Source organism: Vombatus ursinus, unplaced genomic scaffold (genome assembly GCF_900497805.2).
Source record: "Vombatus ursinus unplaced genomic scaffold, bare-nosed wombat genome assembly UNPS02014801.1, whole genome shotgun sequence".
Lineage (NCBI taxonomy): Eukaryota > Metazoa > Chordata > Mammalia > Diprotodontia > Vombatidae > Vombatus > Vombatus ursinus.
This window is the reverse complement of record NW_020954579.1, coordinates 9,642,896-9,661,270: the sequence shown is the minus strand read 5'-3', so window position 1 is coordinate 9,661,270 and position 18,375 is coordinate 9,642,896. Positions and strand designations below refer to the sequence as shown.

The following is an 18,375-nucleotide window of genomic DNA, read 5'->3' as shown; positions in this document are numbered from 1 at the left end:
ATCTAGGTTAACACTCTTCTTTCCCAGTTACTGTCCTTCAGGGTTCTCCAAATGGGCCTTATTTCTAGCTGGAGAAGAGGAATGGGAAGCCTTGGTACAGAGAGAGCCACATGAAGATGAGAGGAATCATCTCAACGGAGAAACTCCAGAGGGCAGCGTCAGCTATCCTCTCCCCATTCTCCTTCTCCACCCACCTCATCCATGGGTATGAGTGTGTATGGGTGTGTGTGGTGGTGGGAAGGGAGGATGGGAGCTAGTGGGCACTGTGCCCAGGGGCCAGTGAGACGCGATTCTCGGCTACCACACTCACACCAGCCAATACAGATGAACATCCACTTTCGGAGCTTGTCAGTAGAGTAGGTGAGCACGATGGCTGTGTGTAGGTAGCAACCTTCTCCAAACATCCAGAAGAAGTTGGTAACATGAAAATAATTGTAAGCAGCTGTCACCAGCCGGCACCAGGCCTACACAACAGAGAAGACATAGGGGATAAGGCAACCAGAGATTAGAGGCAAGAGAGTTAGAAGCAGCTTTTATCATTGTCCTTCCCCAGTCCTTCATTCTACCTCTGTGTCTACTAGCCTTAGCTTCCTAAATAGGATTATTGGTGGAGGAAAGTTGGTGATAGCAGGGACATAAGGAACTGGGCCTTTGTCCTGCTCCATCCCCACCATTGATTCCTCCACACCAGAGCCAGCAGGTCCCTCAGAAAGAAGGGCAAAAAACAGCCTTGGCTCCCAGGGGGCATTTAGAGGGAGGGGGAATGGGACATTCTTCATCCCCAGGGATAAGGGAGTCAATAACAAAACCTCTGCTCTTCCATTGAGTGAGACTTGGGGAATACTCATCAGCTCCCCAAAATCTCTCTTCTGGGTTCAGTCCACCCAAATGGCCTCAGCTGCAGGGAGGAATAGGGAAATGAGGAAGGAGGAAGACTCTGGGTCTGATCCAATTTTGGACAGCCAAGGCTTGGACCCAATTTGTGACCACTTGTCAGGGCTGCTGCTTAAGGGATTCTTGCACTAGGAGAAAGATTAAGTTTCTATGGCTCTCTGCAAAAGAAAAGACATCTGTTTTTGTGGGTCAAATGTCTGCCCCACTTTATTCCCCCTGGAGGGCATCTATCTTTGTCCCCTGCTTCTAGTCCTTTCCCTCTAGTCCGCTTCTCCCACCTCATAGCAGGCCCCAGCTCCCAGGCCTGGACTGTGTCCTGGCCAGAATATACATACCACATTACTCTGATGCACTTCAGGGCTCATGGTGAGCTGCACCACAAACCAGGTAGCATTGCGTAGGATGAAGGCAGAGATGAGGTTCCAGTGAATGATGTTTCGAAGACACCGGATACTCCTTTGTTTGGGTAGAGAGGGGGAAGGGGAGATAGAAAGCAAGATAAGAAGGTAGAAGAGGGCAAAAAGTATACCAGTCAGTCAGAGAAGGCAGTGAACCCCTCTCTGACCTGACCAATCCTAGTCCTGGCCCAGCTCAGCCCTTCAACCCTCCCCATCGTAGGGCAGGCATTGCTGTTCTTTTTTGGTCTTCATATCCCCAGCACAGAGCCTTGTACACAGTAGGCACTAAATAAATACTTGTTGGAGACTAGATAGAGCAGGGAGATGCTTGTTCCCTCTCCTTTTTCCTCCAGCCACCTCATCCCCTTCACCAAATCTATCTCCTGTTGCCCTAGATCCCTGTGCCCAGGGGGATCTTCCTGGTGATAGGGATGGGTGGGGCAAAGTTGTGGGCACTTGTTTCAGATGACCATCACCTAAGAGAAGTGGCAGAACTGGGATATCAGCTGATAGGGGTTAGCTAGATAATAAACAGCTTGAGGGCAGAGATCACATCTCATAATTCTCTTGTTCTTCCAACACTACCCAAGCACAACATTGAGTACTCAACATGTGCTGAATTAAAATTTTTGAATAAAAAAAAAATTTAAGTACCTTGGAAGCAGTTGACTGAGAAAAACCAAATATCACTGATAAGGGTTTGGTATTCAAAATAGACAGACAACTAACAGAAATTTTGTTGTCGTTCAGTTGTATTCAACTCTCTGTGACCCCATTTGGGGTTTTCTTGGCAAAGGTACTGGAGTGGTTTGTCATTTTTCTTTTCTAGCTCATTTTACAGATAAAGAAACTGAGGCAAACACTTGCCCAGGGTCACACAGCTAGTAAGTGTTTGAGGCTAGATTTGAACTCAGGGAGATGAGTCTTCCTGACTCCAGGTCCGGTGCTCTATCCACTGGGCCACCATTTAGTTTAGGGGTTCTTAATTTTTTTTTTGTATCATGGACTCCTTTGATAGGCTGGTGAATCCAATGGACCCCTTTTCAGAAAAATGTTTTTAAGTGCATCAAATAAAATACATAGAATTACAAAGAAAGCAAACTATATTGAAATAAAGATGTAATATATTTTCCCATTCAAGTTCTTGGGCCCCTAATTAAGAATGCCTGATCTAGTCCAATACCTTTATTTTACAGATATGAAAACTGAGGCCCAGAGATGGGGAATAATTTGCCTAATATCACATAGGTAATGTGATATTAGGCAATTATGTATTATCAATATGTGTAGGCAATTATGTAATATCACAATAATAATGTAATATTCGACAATGAACCCTGTCCTTTCAGGTACACTGGGGTAAGATTAGAACAAATCATTTCCCCTCTCTGGATCTTAGTTTCTTTCTCCCAAACGGTGGTGTCAAACTCAAATAGAAACCTGGGCCACTAATCTATACATACAGATTCCCGTGGGCTGTATATTGACTTAGTTGTGCGATATCTACATTTTATTGAATTTTTACTTATTTTGTTAACCATTTCCCAATTACACTTTAATCTGGTTTGGGTTGCACTCAGGAGTGTTGGGCATCATAAGTTTGACACCTCTGCTTTAAAAAGGAAGGACCAGAATTATAAACTCTTCCATTTCTGGAGTATTAGGAGTCTGTGAACTGGAGAACAGCCAATATTCATTCTGAAGAAGTGTGAGTTGGGACTGGGGAGGAAGCAGTTCTATGGGGAGGGACCCATTAGGGCTATGAATGACCAGAAGGTGGAAAACCTACTGGGACAGGATAAAGAACCCTAAAGACAAGTCTCTTTGATCATTGCCCATTCCCAGCTCCCAATTTAGCCACGGTAGCTGTTGTCCTTAGCTTCTCAAATAAGATGTCAATGTAGAGAAGTTGGCAGTGCCAGACATGTGGGAACCCGGCTTTCCTAACCCCCACCCCCATTGACTCATCTGCACCAGAGCTGGCTGGTTCCTTGGGATTAAGGGCAAACAATAGTTATTGGTTCCTAGGGTCATCTGGAGGCAGGAGGCCCTGCTCCCCCTCACCAGAAGCATCTGCCTTAGCTCTGAGTGACAGTTCTCACATCCTTCTTCATACCATTCCATAGCAATGTGGTACTTACTGGGGCTTGGCACAGAAATGTCTGGCACTGAGGCCTCCATCTCTGCCAACAGGCACTGCTGCTGCCACACACACGTCTGAGGGGTGCTGTTGCCAACCTGCTGAAGGCCCTGCCAGCAGTCGGCTCCTAGCTAGGGGGTTCTCATTCTGACCCACCAACTTGGCCCTGGTTGTATAGATAGGGGGGCAGAGCAGATGGAGGGCTCTCTGGGGTGGGTGAGAGTGAAGCAGAGCCATCTCATCCCTTGGGAGTAGTGAATTAGAGCCTGGTGTGTTACTGCCCCTATATCACTTCTCACACTCCATAATGGCGGCTGAACAGTTAAAAAGAGAAACAAAGAGTTGGTAAAGAGAAGAGATTTAGCAGAGTGAGGCAGTTAGGTGGCAAAATAGATAGAATACAAGATTTAAGAGTCAGGAAGTCCTGAGTTCAAATCCTCCTTTAGATACTTACTAGCTATGTGACCATGGGCAAAAACTCTTAGCCTTCATTTCCCCATTTGTCAAATAGGGATAATAATCACTCTTACCTTACGGGTTGTTGTGAGGATCAAATAAGATAATATGTAAAACACTTGGTAAACATTAAATCACCATATGTATTAGTTATTATTATTGTTGCTGTCATTAATAATAGTTAGCATTTACAAAGCATCTATTATTATCAGCTATATAGCATCTATCATTATTATTATTATCAGAGAAAAATCTAAAGTTAAAATACATTTAATCAACCTATTTCTCCCCACCCTCATCCACTTCGCTAAAGTGAAGGAGATTGATTCACATCCCACCCACCCCTCACTTCATTTAGGACACTTTTGAGGGATTTGCTTCTCCTTTAAGATTTGATACACTTTCTAACCTAATTGTACCTAGATATATTGATGGGAGCAGAGTGGGAGGAATAGAATGTTAGTCAATTCTAGCCCTAATTGGGGAGTACCAGGAAGCACTAAATTTAAAGTCATGAAGACATGAGTTCAAATCCTTCCTCTGACACTTCCTACCCTTGTGACTTTGGGCATGTCATTTAAGGTCTCTGTGCTGAAATCTCACTGGTAAAAGGAAGGTGTTGGCTTGGATGGTCTCCAAAGTCCCTGATAACTCCCATTGATGGTTTGAGGATCTTCTTACCTTAGGTGCATGAAGAGGACAAAGGCCATGAGGAGGGCTCCAAGAGAGATACAGTGACCCAGGTAGTTGATGATGACAGCAATATGGTAGTGCAATTTACTTTTTCTCTATACAAAGGAAAAGAGAGGAAATGAGGAAAAAATGGAAAAGAGGAAAGTGTCGCCAGGCACTTAGCATTTAATCTACCTAGTGATGGAAAATGTTACCCACCTCCAGAGAAAGAATCAATGGATTCTGAATGCTGATTAAAGCATACTATTTTCACTTTCTTTATTTTTTCATGGTTTTTTCCTTTCAGTCTGTTTTTTCTTTCACAACATGACTAATATGGAAATTGGTTTTACATGATTGCACATATATAACCTATATCAAATTGCTTATCATCTTAGGGAGGAGGAAGGGAAGGAAGGATGGAAGGAGAAAATTTGGAACTCAAAAAAATTTTTAAAAGAATGTTAAAAGTTGTCTTTAGGGACATCTAGGTGGCACGGTGGTTAGAGAGCTGCCTCTTGAGTCAGGAGGACTTGAATTCAAATCCAGCTTCAGACACCTATTAGCTGTGTGATCATGGGCAAGTCACTTAACCCTGTTTGCCTCAGTTTCCTCATCTATAAAATGAACTGGAGAAGGAAATGGCAAACCACTCCAGTATTTTTGCCAAGAAAACCCCAAAAGGGGTCAGGAAGAGTTGGATATGACTAAAAAATGACTGAACAACAATGACTTTATGACTCCCCAACTTTGAGCAGCCACCTTGCAGACATATGTGGGCCTAGCTCTGGCCAGTCAGCTTATGATATAGGCAAGAGGCAAACAAAGAGACAGGGAACAGATGATGTTTCAGTATTTCCAATCGTCACTACTGAGAAAACAATTCAGCTGAATCTCTGGTAGCAGGCGCTAACCCCTAATCCAGGAAGCCCTACTTGCTCTTCAGGCCTAGGATTCCAGGAAACATCACCGGGATGGTTTCTGAAGGAGATTGCAGAGTAAACTACAAGATCACAGAGAATTAGCAACGTGGGCAACTGACTAGATTGGGACCGAGTCGGGGGTGTGAATGGTGGTAGGAGGAAGAATGGGGAGATATAATTGCTTAATGTCAATGGAAACCTTCTCGGCCCACAAAGCAATAGAGGCTGAGCCCAGGAGCATCCGGAAGATACATATCACAGTCTGTCTGGACCTGATTTGTAATTTCGCTTTATTAAATTTTCCAGAAGTCCACATCAAAAATGCACCGGATAATAGCCTCTGTGGTGCCATAGGCCACACATGGCCCAGCTTTGTCCATTGGGGCCCTATCCTGGCAGATAAACATTGCTGCACACAAAATGCTCACCTTCCTGATGCCCCCTCCCTTCACTCCACTCTGTCCTGACCCTGTCATTTTACATCCTTCCTTCAGTCCCCACAGTTATTCCCAAAGGGCTGTGGGTCAGCGTTGGGGTGGAGAGAGTAGGCTGGGGGTAGGGTGATACCCAGACAAACAGCAGAAAATCTGCTCTAGTGGAAAGGCAGTGGAGTAGAGAGAGCAAATGGGTTTGGAACTAGAGGAGCTGGGTTTGAATCCTGGCTTTGCTAGTTCTCAATTAGGCCCTCAATGAACAAACATTTAGTGAATGACTACTCTATGCTAAGAATGCTGCTGAGGGATGGTGATAGAGAGACAAAAATGAAGTAGTCCTTGTTCTCAAGGACCTTATATGCTGTGAGGGAGACAAAATGCACTCAAATAAATATAACAGAATAAACACAAAATAAGCATAAGGTTGTTAGATGAGGCAGGTACTAGAAGTTGGAGGATATCAAGAAGGGAGGAAATAAGCACTTATTAAGTGCCTATTATGCTTGGACACTGTGCTAAGCATTTTACAGATATTATCTCATTTGAGCCTTACAACCATCCTGGGAGATAGGTGTTATTATTATTCCCATTTTACAGTTGAGGAAACTGAGGCAGATGGTGGTTAAGTGACTTGCCCAGAGTTACCCTGCTGGTGAGTATCTGAGGCTGGATTTGAACTGGATTTGGTCTTCCTGATTCCAGGCCCAGCCACATGTCCATGGTGACATCTGGCTGCCTCTAGGAAGGGTTTCATGTAAAAGGTGGTATTTGAGTCTGGAAAGAAATAAGGGATTCTAAGAAGTGGAAACGAGGAGGGATTGCATTTTAGGTATGGGGATGGCCAGTGCGAAGAGAGGAGAAGCTATGTGTAAGGAACAGCAAAAAGGTCCATTTGGCTGGACCGTAGAGGAGTAAGGTATAATGAGATTGAAGTGGTAGGTTGGGGCCAGGTTGTGAAGGGCTTAGGGTTATATTTTATCCTTGAGGCAAAGGGGATGCCTTAAACTAGGGCTTGGGGCAGCTAAGTAGCCCCATAGTGCATAGAGTGCTAGACCTGGAGTCAGGAAGGCTCCTCTTCCTGAGATCAAATCCCACCTCAGACACTCATTAATTGTGTGACCCTGAGCAAGTCACTTAACCCTATCTGCCTCAGTTTCCTTATCTGTAAAATGGACTGGAGAAGGAAATGGCAAACCATTCCAGTATCTTCGCTAAGAATGGAGTCATGGAGACATGACTGAACAACAACAAAATCCAACCCTTTCACTTTACAGGTGAGGAAACTGAAAACTAGAGATTATAGAACTTGCCTGGGTTGCTTAGGTTGACAACTTGAAGGCTTTCTACAGGGCTCTCATGGCTTCTCTATCTACATTCTGTCAATGGCCTCATCAGTCCTAATATGTTTAAATGTCTTCTTTATGCAGATGACTCCCAAATCTACATAAATTTAACTCCTGTCTCTTTCAAGAGATCCAGTCACACATCACCAACCACATATTGGACAATTCAAACTGAACATCCTTTTTTTGCTGTTATAGAGTCATTTCAGTCATGCCTGAATCTTTGTGACCCTCTTTGGGATTTTCTTGGTAGAGATACTAGAGTTGTTTGCCATTTCCTTCTCCAGCTCATTTTACAGATGAAGAAACTGAGGCAAAACCAGGTTAAGGGACTTGCCCAAGGTCATACAGCTAATGAGTGTCTGAGGTGGGATTTGAACTCAGGAAGATGAGTCTCCCAGACTCCAGGTCCAATACTCTATTAACTTATTTATTTTGATTTATCAATAATCACTTCCATAAGCTTTTGAGTTTTAAATTTTTCTCCCCCTCCCCAAGATGGTGTGCAATCTGATATAGGCTATACATATACATTCCTATTAAACATAGGTCCAATACTCTAACCACTGCACCCCCTACCTGCCCCAGGGGTTGGGCTAGATGATTTCTAAGGTGCATTCTACCTCTAAATCCTAGAGTTCTTCTTCCCTCAGTCTTGGGGCCTTCGTGGTTCTACTAAGGTGGGAAATCTTGGCTTTTTCCTCTCCCCCTCAACCATCTGAGTGACTGATAGGCTTTTTTCCCCAAAGAACCAGAAAGGGAGAATAAAACTCAACAATATTAGTGATAGAGGTTAGGGGTGAAGAGAAAGAGGTTTCTTCGGTGTCAGCTCTGGGGTTTAGAAGCAGTGAGCCTGATCCAATATCCCCCGCTTAACATATTATATTAGGCTTGAGGTCTCTGAGCTCAGTCTGAGGAGTGGAGACAGCTGGCGAGACAGCCTGAGAGACAGGAACAGAGACAGCTGGAGAGTCATAGCTAGTGAAAGAGGGAATGAGGAGCCATCCCAAGACAACCAGAGAGAGAGCCTGAGATACAGACAGAGAAATGAAGCTTGTTAGAGAGACAGCCAAAGACACAACCACGGAGACACTTGGATAAACTATTTGAGAGATGGGGGAGCCAGTCCAAGACAGCTGGAGAGACAGCTTGAGCTATAGCCGGAGAAATGTAGTCAGAGACAAGTAGAGATAGTGTAAGCTACAACAAGAGAGACAGAGATACAGTTGAAGAGATAATCTGAGAGATGGCCAGGGAAGAGTAATGAGACAGTGAGAGACAAGTAGACATAACCAGAAAAATGAGAAAGATTGTTGGAGACAGAGGGGTCCAAAGAGTGGTTGTTGTCTTTGTCTTGGGTGTGTCCCAGACAGGCAAATTGCTGCTGCTGAGATGAGAGGAGCCATAACCCAGCTGTGGGCCTCCTCTTAGAAGGGTGGTATTGGGGGTCAGGGCCCCTTAACTGTATCAGCAACAACCAGAATTCAATAAGCAATTAGAACTTGTCCAATTCAGAGACAAGCTGCCAGACTTGCTGGGTGACACAAACCTTGTCTTCAAGGGTGTGGGAGACCACCTGAGCAGCAGAATTAATAGTTTACCTACATCCTCCTGTTCTGTTCAGTATTCATAAGACCATATTTTCCTACATCAGGCAGAATAGTCCTGTATCCTTGATGTCTGTCCTGTCTGTCCTGGGATACCTTAAGCATACCTCACTGACACATTTGAACCCTCTTAGCCCTGATCTCTTTCTTCTCTTCCTTCCTTTTCTCCCTGTCCTCCTCTCACTCTTCTCCCCCAACTCCTGTCCCTCCACCCTCAGTCTGTTTCATGAATTTTTCATTCCCCTACCCATCTTTCCAGGGCCGTTTATACCCTCAACTCTACCAGTGAACAGGTAAGTACTGGGACATGAGCAAAGATTTCCCCCTTTGAGTGTCTCCACAAGTGTGAGAGTGTGTGTGTGTGTGTGTGTGTGTGTGTGTGTGTGTATTTATGTGGTGGGGCAGGACTGAGGGCCTGGAAAAGTGTCATTAGAGGGAATTGCTACAAGGAAGGAGACTGCTACTATGGATGGGGATGAGGTGGGGGAGATAGGGGTTGATGCAAGAGAAGGAGGAGGAGTTGATGTACAATGAGTGGAGGACAGTTGCTGTCCAGAGAGGAGATGTACTGAATCAGAGAGTCTGGTACCTTGGTGGTGAGCGGGGCTAGATGTCTTCTAGCCTGCAGTCAATGTCTCCTGGTCTCCCTGTGTCTTCACAAGTCCCATTTCACATGAACTTTTCTGTGAATCTATTATCCAAAATGCCCCAGGGGCACTGACACTTAATTAGGGCTTAGCCAAGGTGATCTAGAAGCTGGAGAAACCTATCAGCTCAATTAATTGGCTACTTTTCCTCTCAGCTCCTGGAGAGAGCTAGGGGTAAAGATCTCCACTGGTAGGAGTGAGGGGCTAAAATAGAGGGAATTAGTGTAAGGGGATGGTCCTTCTACTAATTAAATTGATTGATTATATTGAATGTTAAGCAACTGTGCAGGTTGGTAGCGGCTGGCAGAGCAGATGCGGATGGCAGCACTTTCACTGTTTATGATGGTAGGGGTGAAAGAAGGGCTGATTGACAGGCCAGCAGGGACTGATTCTGTTTTGATCTCTGAATTTTAAAGAGAATATGGAGGAATTGGAGAGGGTACAAAGAGAGGAGATCTAAAGGTTTAAAGGGATGAAGGCTAGTTCCTTGGGCAGGAGTCCCCAACAATTTGAGAATGAATGATTGGTCAGTCTTCCAAATCAACTCACAAAATCACTGAATTTTAGAACAGGAAGATAATCTAGTCTAACCCTCTCATTTCACATAGGACAGTGAAGCTCAAAGAAAGGAAACCAGCCAACAAGCATTTATGAAGGGCCCATAATGAGCCTAGGCACTGTGCTAAGTGCTGGGGATACAAAGAATGGCAAAAAATAAAAAAGAGAGCCTGATCTCAGGGAGGTAATAGGAGAGACAATGTGCAAAAATTGTACATACAAGATAGGTAGATGACCTGCCCATGGTCACATAGTAAGTGAGCAGCAGAGCCAGGAAAAGATGTTGGGGTTTTCTGGCTACATGATATTATCTCTCTTCTGTATAAACTATTGCACTTGCCCCTCCTCTTGTCTGCCAGCACCCCCCCCCCTTCTCCCTAAGTCCTGGCTTATGGGCACCTACAACACAGAGAGGAGTGTGGTTAGAAGCCACCAATATATCACTGTCTTGTCAGGTTATTGTGTTAATGAGCTTGGGGAGAAAAAAAGGGGGGTGCAAAAGATTGTAGGTCTCTTTAATTTGAAGTAGCTTTGGTGTTGTGGATTGTAAGTTCCTCAGGAGCAAAGATGAAAAAAAATTTTTTGTGTCTGCATTGCCAGTACCTAGGTCACAGTGTGCTTATTGATTGATTGATGGGAAGAGCCCTGAGCTGGGAGTCAGGGAAACAGGGGTTCTAGCCATGGCAAAACTCACAATCATTTTACTTCCTTGAATCTTGAGTACTCAGCTATAAAATGATGGGGTTGGACTAGAAACTAGTGTCAAAATCCAGCAATGCCACTGCTAGGTCTATATTCCAAAGACATCCAAAAAAATGGAAAAGGAGCTATTTGTACAAAAATATTTAAAGTAGCTCTTTTTGTGGTTGCTAAGAATTGGAAATCTAAGGGACGCCCATCAACTAGGGCATGGTAATGGAATATTATTTTGCTCTAAGAAATGGCAAGCAGGATGATTTCATAAAAACCTGGAAATACTTACATGAATTGATACATAGTGAAGTGAACAGACTTAGGAGAACATTGTACCTAGTAACAGCAATATTGTTCGATGAAGACCTGTGAATGACTTAGCTATTCTCAATACAACGATCCAAGACAATCCCAAAGGACTAATGATAAAGCATACTAATTGCCTCCAGAGAAAGAACTGATGTTGTTTGAATACAGACTGAAGCATGCTATTTTTCACTTTCTTTCATTTTTTTCTTTGAGTCTTCTTGTACAAAATGACTAATATGGAAATGTTTTACATAATTATACATGTATAACCTATATCTGATTGTTTATCATCTCAGGGAGGGGAGGGAGGCGGGTGGGATAGAATTTGGAACTCAAAACTTTAAATAAAAATATTTTTAAAATTAAAAAAAGAAACTGTTGTCAAAGAGAGATGTCAGACTCTGAGTTCATAGGTCACTTATGGCCCACAACATTCCTGCATGCAACCTGAACCAGATTAAAATGCAATTGGGAATGCAATATTTAACAAAATATTCTGTTAAATGCAATTAAATGCAATATTTAACAAAACGTAAAACTGATAATAGATGTACACAATATAGATAATAGTAATATGTAGTTTTCTAAGTCATTATGATGGATCCTTACATACGGCTTAGTGGGTGCTGTTTCTATTTAAGTTTGACCTTATTGGATTATATGATCTTTAAGATAGTCCTGTCTGGCTCATTGTTGTTCAGTTGTGTCTGACTCTTTTGCGACCCCATTTTGGGTTTTCTTGGCAAAGATACTGGAGTGGTTTTCCAGCTTATTTTACAGGTGAGGCAACTAAGGCAAACAGTGTTCAGTGAATTGCCCAGGATTGCACAGCTAGTGAGTATCTGAGGCCAGATTTGAACTCATGGAGATGAGTCTTCCTGATTGCCAACCCAGTGCTCTATCCACTGTACCACCTAGCTGCTGTCAGCTCAGACAAGCTAAGCTTTATGATTAGGTGAAAATTATATTTACTCATGGAAGAAGGGGCTAACCCTTGTGCTATACTGAAAGATCGTTTAGCCTGGAGAAAAGAAGGTTCAGGGGGCATCAGTTTCTGTTTTCAAGTCAGTGATGGGTGACTATGATGGTGATACTGAACAACTGGTTTCTATGTCAGGAAAAAAAAAACCAAACAGGATCAATGGAGTTGAAATTAGAACAGAAGAGATTTAGCTTGGATATAACCAAGAACTCCTGGATAGCCAAGGAAACAAAAACAGTAAAGGAGGCTGAAGGAGGGCACTTTGCCTTCAGAGATCTTTAAGAAAACTAAACACAGAGGTGACTGTCTGTCCTAAAGGCTAGGTCAGAGCACCTGCCTCTCTATAATTCCCCTCAATTCCTTTCCTGGATCTCTAGGACCATTGGGTGCCAAGAGCTGGGCCAAAGTTCCTACTTTCTGATTTTGAAATGTCCCATCCCACCCATGTCTAAGAGCCACTGTTTTGATGTCTTTCTCTCCTCAGGAGAGTCATAATTATTTTCCAAACCACAACTTGTATATTTTTTCTATTTCCACTTTCTAAGAAAAATTCCAACTACTGGCCTCATCCATCTCTCCTATTGATCCTCCCCTCTGGTCCAGTCCATCTTCTCTCTAGCTCCAGTCATCTTTCCCAGGAGTGAGTCTCTACCCTCACAATGCCATTCCTTTCCAACACTTGAGTCAAACAGAATCAGAGAATGTCAGAGCTACAAGAGACTTTAGAGACCATTTCATTCAATCCTCTCCTTTTATGAATGAAGAAATTTTGAGGCCCAGGGAAAAGAAATCACTTCTCTAAAGTTATATAATCAAGAAATGGGAGAAACAGGAATCAACCCAGATTTCCTGATTCTAAAAGTTCAATGTTTTTACTTCCTACGGGAGATTTCTCATTTGCATCTATACCATGAGATGAAAATCGCAAGATTTCTGTGGTCTATGCTGATGCTTTGGAACCTGGTGCACTTTTGACTCTGAATTCTGATTCTCTTGTAGTCTCATTCCAGTGAGGATAATGTTACCTATTTATTACAATATTTAAAAACGGTGCTAGGGCACAGGAGATAGCATTTTAGATTTGGAATGCACGAACCACAAACATTTACTAGCTGTGTGACCCTGGAACAAGTCACTTAGCATTGCTCAGCCTCTTTAGTGTCCTTATGTAAAAAATGGAGAGAGATAATAATATCACCGAAGTCATATTATGAAAATCAGATGAGATAATGATATGCCTAGCTTTTTACAAACTATGGTAGCTATAATTTAATAATATCATACATTTAAATATGTTTATAATATAATGTTTTAAATAAGTTTATAATATAGTTTAATTAAGTTCATAATATATTTAAATAAGTTTATAATATATTTTAATATCTGTATAATATATTTAAAATGAATTTATAATATAAAATCTAATATGATTTTTATAATTTTACAATATGATGTTCCCAAAAGTCATAGTGCAATTTTAAGCTTTAATAACCTAAAACTGCACTAAGACTTTTGGGACACTCTGTACATGGTAGCTACTATTTTTATGTCACTTGATTTTTCTGCACCTCAGTTTCCCCGTCTATAAAACTAAGATCATACAATCTATAGTACTTACCTCACAGGGCTGTTGGAAGGATTAAATTATAGTGTATCTGGGGATCATAGATTTTGGTCTGGAAGAAACATTTTAAGTTATCTTATCCAGCCCTTTCATTTTACAAAGAAGGAAAATGAGGCCCCCACAGAAGCTAAGCAACTTGCTCAGGGTCACACAGGTAATAAATAAAAGATCCAGGACTTAAACCCAGGTCCTCTGGTGCCAAGTCCCACTGCTCTTTCCACCGTTAATATCTTTTACTATTTGTTGTTGCTGTGGAGTCGTTTTTCAGTCATGTAGAATTCTTTGTTGATCCTGCTTGAGATTTTCTTGACAAAGATACTGGAGTTGTTTCCCCTTTCCTTCTCTAGCTCATTTACAGATGAAGAAACTGAGGCAAACAGGGTTAAGTGACTTGTCCAGGGTCACACAGCTAGTGTCTGAAGTAGGATTTGGACTCATGAAGAGGAGTCATTCTGACTTCAGGCCCAGCACTCTATCCACTGCACCACTTAGCTGCCCACCTTTGTGATCAACTCCCTCATTTTCCACACTCTCCAATCCCCTCTGAGTCACTTCCCTCCCTACCTTCCCTGTCCTTCAATCTTCCCCCACCCAGCTCCAGTCCAGGATGCATACTCTAGGGAATCAACTGATTGAGGCAAATTATACCTCCTCGTTAAGGATCTCTTGGCACTGAGAATAGTTGACTCGTACTGCCCAGCTTCCATTCGCAAGACACTCCCGGTAGCCATTGTCTGGAAAAGAGAAAAAGAGAGAGATGGTGGGATGATTCACAAGGTATGTTTGGAGAGAAGCTCATTCCTTATGTGGATGGATCAGGATCTTCAAGGTAAGGAGCCTGTCAAGATGAGGCACCATCTGCCTTGATGGGAGACTCTTTTGGGACCTTGCTTTGCTGAGGGCAGCTCCAACTTCAGGCCTGACAGGGATATGGTAGGGGTAGGACAGTTGCTGCCATGAATCTATCTGCCTGCCAGCTACCTACCAGACCAGTCACACAGGGGGCACTTGTGTAGGTCTGAGAGACTAAAGCTTTACTTCTCTGCAAGGCATGAGACACTGGGTTCACCTGAACCAGCTCCTCTGATGTGGTTCCTTCAAAGCCTTTCACATGGTGATAATATAGGGGGACAGAGACAGGAGCTGTATTACTATAGGGAAATTCCAAAGTAAGGAACCTCCCTCTAGACAATAATGTCAAGTCATTTCAGTCGTGTCTGACTCTCCATGACTCTATTTGAGGTTTTCCTGGCAAAGATAAAGGAGTGGTTTTCCACTTCCTTCTCCAGTTCATTTTACAGATGAAGAAACTGAGGCAAATAGGATTAAGTGACTTGCTGAGTGTCACACAGCCAGTAGGAAGATGAGTCTTCCTGATTCCAAGCCCAGTGCTCTAACCATTGTGCAACTTAGCTGCCCACCAAGAGCTCTTACTGCTCCCCAAAACCTGGAGGGTGGGGAAGCAGTAGTGAGCTCCCCCTTAGCACTATTGGTGCTGGGCTCCCTACCCTCCCACTACCCCTCTTTGCTTTGTGGAGTCGTTAGTTTGATTTCTCTTCTGTTGAGCCCTCCCCACTCCCACTTGCCTCCCTGATCCTCTCTCTAGCTGACACCAATCCATCTTCCTTTGCCTGAGATTCCCAGCCCCCATCCTGGAGCATAGGGGCCAGAGGGACCCCAGCAGGGAAGGAGAAGAAATCTGGAAGTCTTTTCTCCCCCTCCTCCTCCTGCTAGCGTTGCTCCAGTCCCTGCTGACACTTTTCTAGATGCATTAGCAGCATTAACAGCTTAAGAAAGGAGGCTTCAGTGAGCTTTTCTTTCGCAGGTCTGACTCGAGGTGGAGAAGAGTAGATGACAGATAAGCACAGCACTGTTCATCACCTTCTCTCCACTGCTTATGAATTTCCAATGTCCATCTCTGACCTGTCAGATCACACCTCCACCCCAGGAAGTCAAGGGAAAGAGGATGGGGTGGGAGAGATTAGGAGACGGAATCTTTCTGCAAACCCAGCATGGACCGCTGACCTGGGGATCAGGAAACCTGGCTTCCAATCTGGTCTCTGCTACTTCATAGCTGTGGGACCTTAAGACAAGTCTCTTGATCATTCATGGCCTCAGTTTCCTTATCAGTAAAATGGTGATTAATAATAACTTCACCTAGTTGACAAAATCGTTGTGTGGTTCAAATCAGAAGGGAAATTCAAAATTCTTTGAAGTCATCTGTGAGTCTGAGCTCTTATTAAACGGGCAGGCTGGTGTGGGGACAAGAGCACTATACCTGGAGCCAAAGTTGGGACACTGGATCAAACACTTGCTTGTTATGTAATCTCAGGCAAGTAATTTAGCCTTTCTAATCTTAGTTTTCTCATCTGTGAAATGGAGATGCCGGTAATTCTTGCTTTACAGAGTTGTACAAAGGTCAGAAGGATGGGAAAATAGTTTGGAATCTCAAAGCAGTGTCACCAGGGGTGGGGAACCTGTGGCCTCGAGACCACGTGTGGCCCTCTAGGTCCTCAAGTGAGGCCACAGGTTCCCCATCCCTGGAGGATGTCCCTAAAATCTTAGTGCAGTTTTAAGCTTTGAGGGTTCTTTAAGCTTTTCGGCTTTAAGAGCTCAAAACTGCTCTAAGCCTTTTGAGACAACCTGGACATAGAAGCTACTATTATTACTTCAAAGGCACGGGTTATAATGGATGAAGGGCCAGCCTTGGAATCACAGGAATCCTGGACTCAGGTCCTGCTTCTGACACACACTATCTGTGACTCCAGCCAGCTATAAGGATGAATGAACTGTCAATTTAGATCGGTGGAGGGAGCTCCACATAGGGAGTTCCCCACATTGATGAAATTGGAGGGTCTGGGGGAAAAGATTTAACCATAACTGGGCCTCAGTTTCCTTCTCTAAAATGAAGATTTAGAGAGTCCCTCCTAGCTTCAGAAAAGTCTTCTTTCCTCAGATCACAAAGCACCCTAGCAGAAACAAGGAAGGCTTGTTCCTGAGCTAGGCAGCCTGAGGCTGACTGGGTACTCTCTTCACCTGCCCTGAGGCATTCCGCAAGGCAGAGAAGCTAGTCCTTAGGAGATGAGAGGGGAGTGGGGTGAAGTGGTAAAGCTTCTTCTGCAACCAGAGTAGGCCAGGTAACCTGTCGCCTGGAGGTTAAGGGGACCAGACCCTATTCCCCAGGTACTGAAGAGCCACAGAGAGTGTATCAATAACCAGCTCTAAGTGGGGATTTCCTTCAGCTTCTCAGTCACAGTTCCACCCATCCACTCCCCTCCATCTCATCCTACTCTTTCTGCAAGGCCTGCTGTAACACCCTCCATAAGGAAGACAGGGGAAATGAATTTTTAATGTTATTTCCTAGTTCCATCAGCAACAGGCCAGGCTCTTGGGCACCACAGAGACTAGCAGCCTTGGCTCCTGTTCACTCCCCAAGGAGATTGGCCTCTAATTGTTAAACCAGGGGAAGTGACCCAGAGGAATAAGAGCGAAGGAACTGGGTTTTCTGAAAGGCCAGTGCAGTCGGGAGTCCAGCCTGGGAAATCTAATGTTTGTGCCCAGGGAGGGCCATCTTCTCTGCACTCTCCCCAACCCAGGGAAGCTGAGACCAGGGGCCAGAGTTCAACTGAGTGAATTCTTCCTAGTGTCTCTGCAGATAGGAACTATGGCTTTCAAGAAGGCTTACCAACCATCCCGAGCCCTGTGGTGTAGAGGGTGAAAAAAAACAGTGCAAATAAGCTTTGAATTCAAACCCAAGAAGAAAATGACCTCCTCCTTCTTAATCAATGGCCCCTACTGGGCTCAGGCTGTCTCCCTCTAGGAATCATGGGAAATGGATATTTTTGGAAATCCTTCCCAAAACTTAGAAGCTCTGACTGATGCCAAGGGGAAGAGGGAACACAGTAAGGATACCCAGAGATCCTCACTCAGCAATGAATTAATTATTGCTCATTAGTAGAGGTGACTCTGAGTTCCTGGATGTTGTTAATAGTGCTGGCACAATCATAATCACTTTAGCAATTATATTTTTAAGGGGGGGTTGGGAAATTAGAGGGTCATTTTCCAGCCTTCCCTTAAGGTTAACTCTATTTTAGTCTTCTCTACATCTCTGGAATGCCCTTCTGCCTCATTTATGAATCTTTAACATCCTTCCGGGCTCAGTTCAAAGTCTTTCTGCCTCTTATCAGGCAAGTAGTCTATGCTACCATTGGCTCTTCAATATTCTTTCAGGTGTATATTCTTATCATCATTAACTCACATTTCTTCAGTGGTTTTAAAGGCTTGCCTTAGGAAGCTTTTCATCACAAGAACCCAGTAAGGTAGGGAGAATTAAGTCTTATTAGGCTCTCCAGAACATGAGACTTAAAGCTGGAAGATCCATCTAGACCAACATTCTCATTTTCCAAAACAGGGTTATCACTAGAGCCAATATTAGAACCCAGGTCATTAGACTCAAAATCAAGTTCTCTAATTTACCATGTTGTTTCCCTACTCCATCCTTCCCTGCACAGTGCTTTATATAGAATAGATACTCAATAAATGCTAATAGACTGTCAGACCGTCCTCTCAGACATCTTTAGGATCATAGCTCTAGAACAAGGGTGGGGAACCTGTGGCCTCGAGGCCACATGTGGCCTTCTAGGTCCTAAGATGTGGCCTTTTGACTGAGAACAAATCCTCTCACGAAGGGCCACA

The 18,375-nt window shown here is 43.7% G+C and overlaps 1 protein-coding gene across 1 annotated transcript in view; it reads right to left on the bottom strand.

Moving 5' to 3' along the window:
- The window catches only part of CRHR1 (corticotropin releasing hormone receptor 1), a 95,098-nt gene that overhangs the window by 10,001 nt on the left and 66,722 nt on the right, over positions 1-18,375 (bottom strand). Inside the window, exons 4-7 of the mRNA XM_027873025.1 lie at positions 14,329-14,414; positions 4,570-4,676; positions 1,230-1,350; positions 311-464 (exon numbers count right to left, since the gene is read on the bottom strand). Of these exons, the coding sequence (XP_027728826.1) occupies positions 311-464; positions 1,230-1,350; positions 4,570-4,676; positions 14,329-14,414 (468 nt within the window). The remainder of the gene's footprint in view (positions 1-310; positions 465-1,229; positions 1,351-4,569; positions 4,677-14,328; positions 14,415-18,375) is intronic.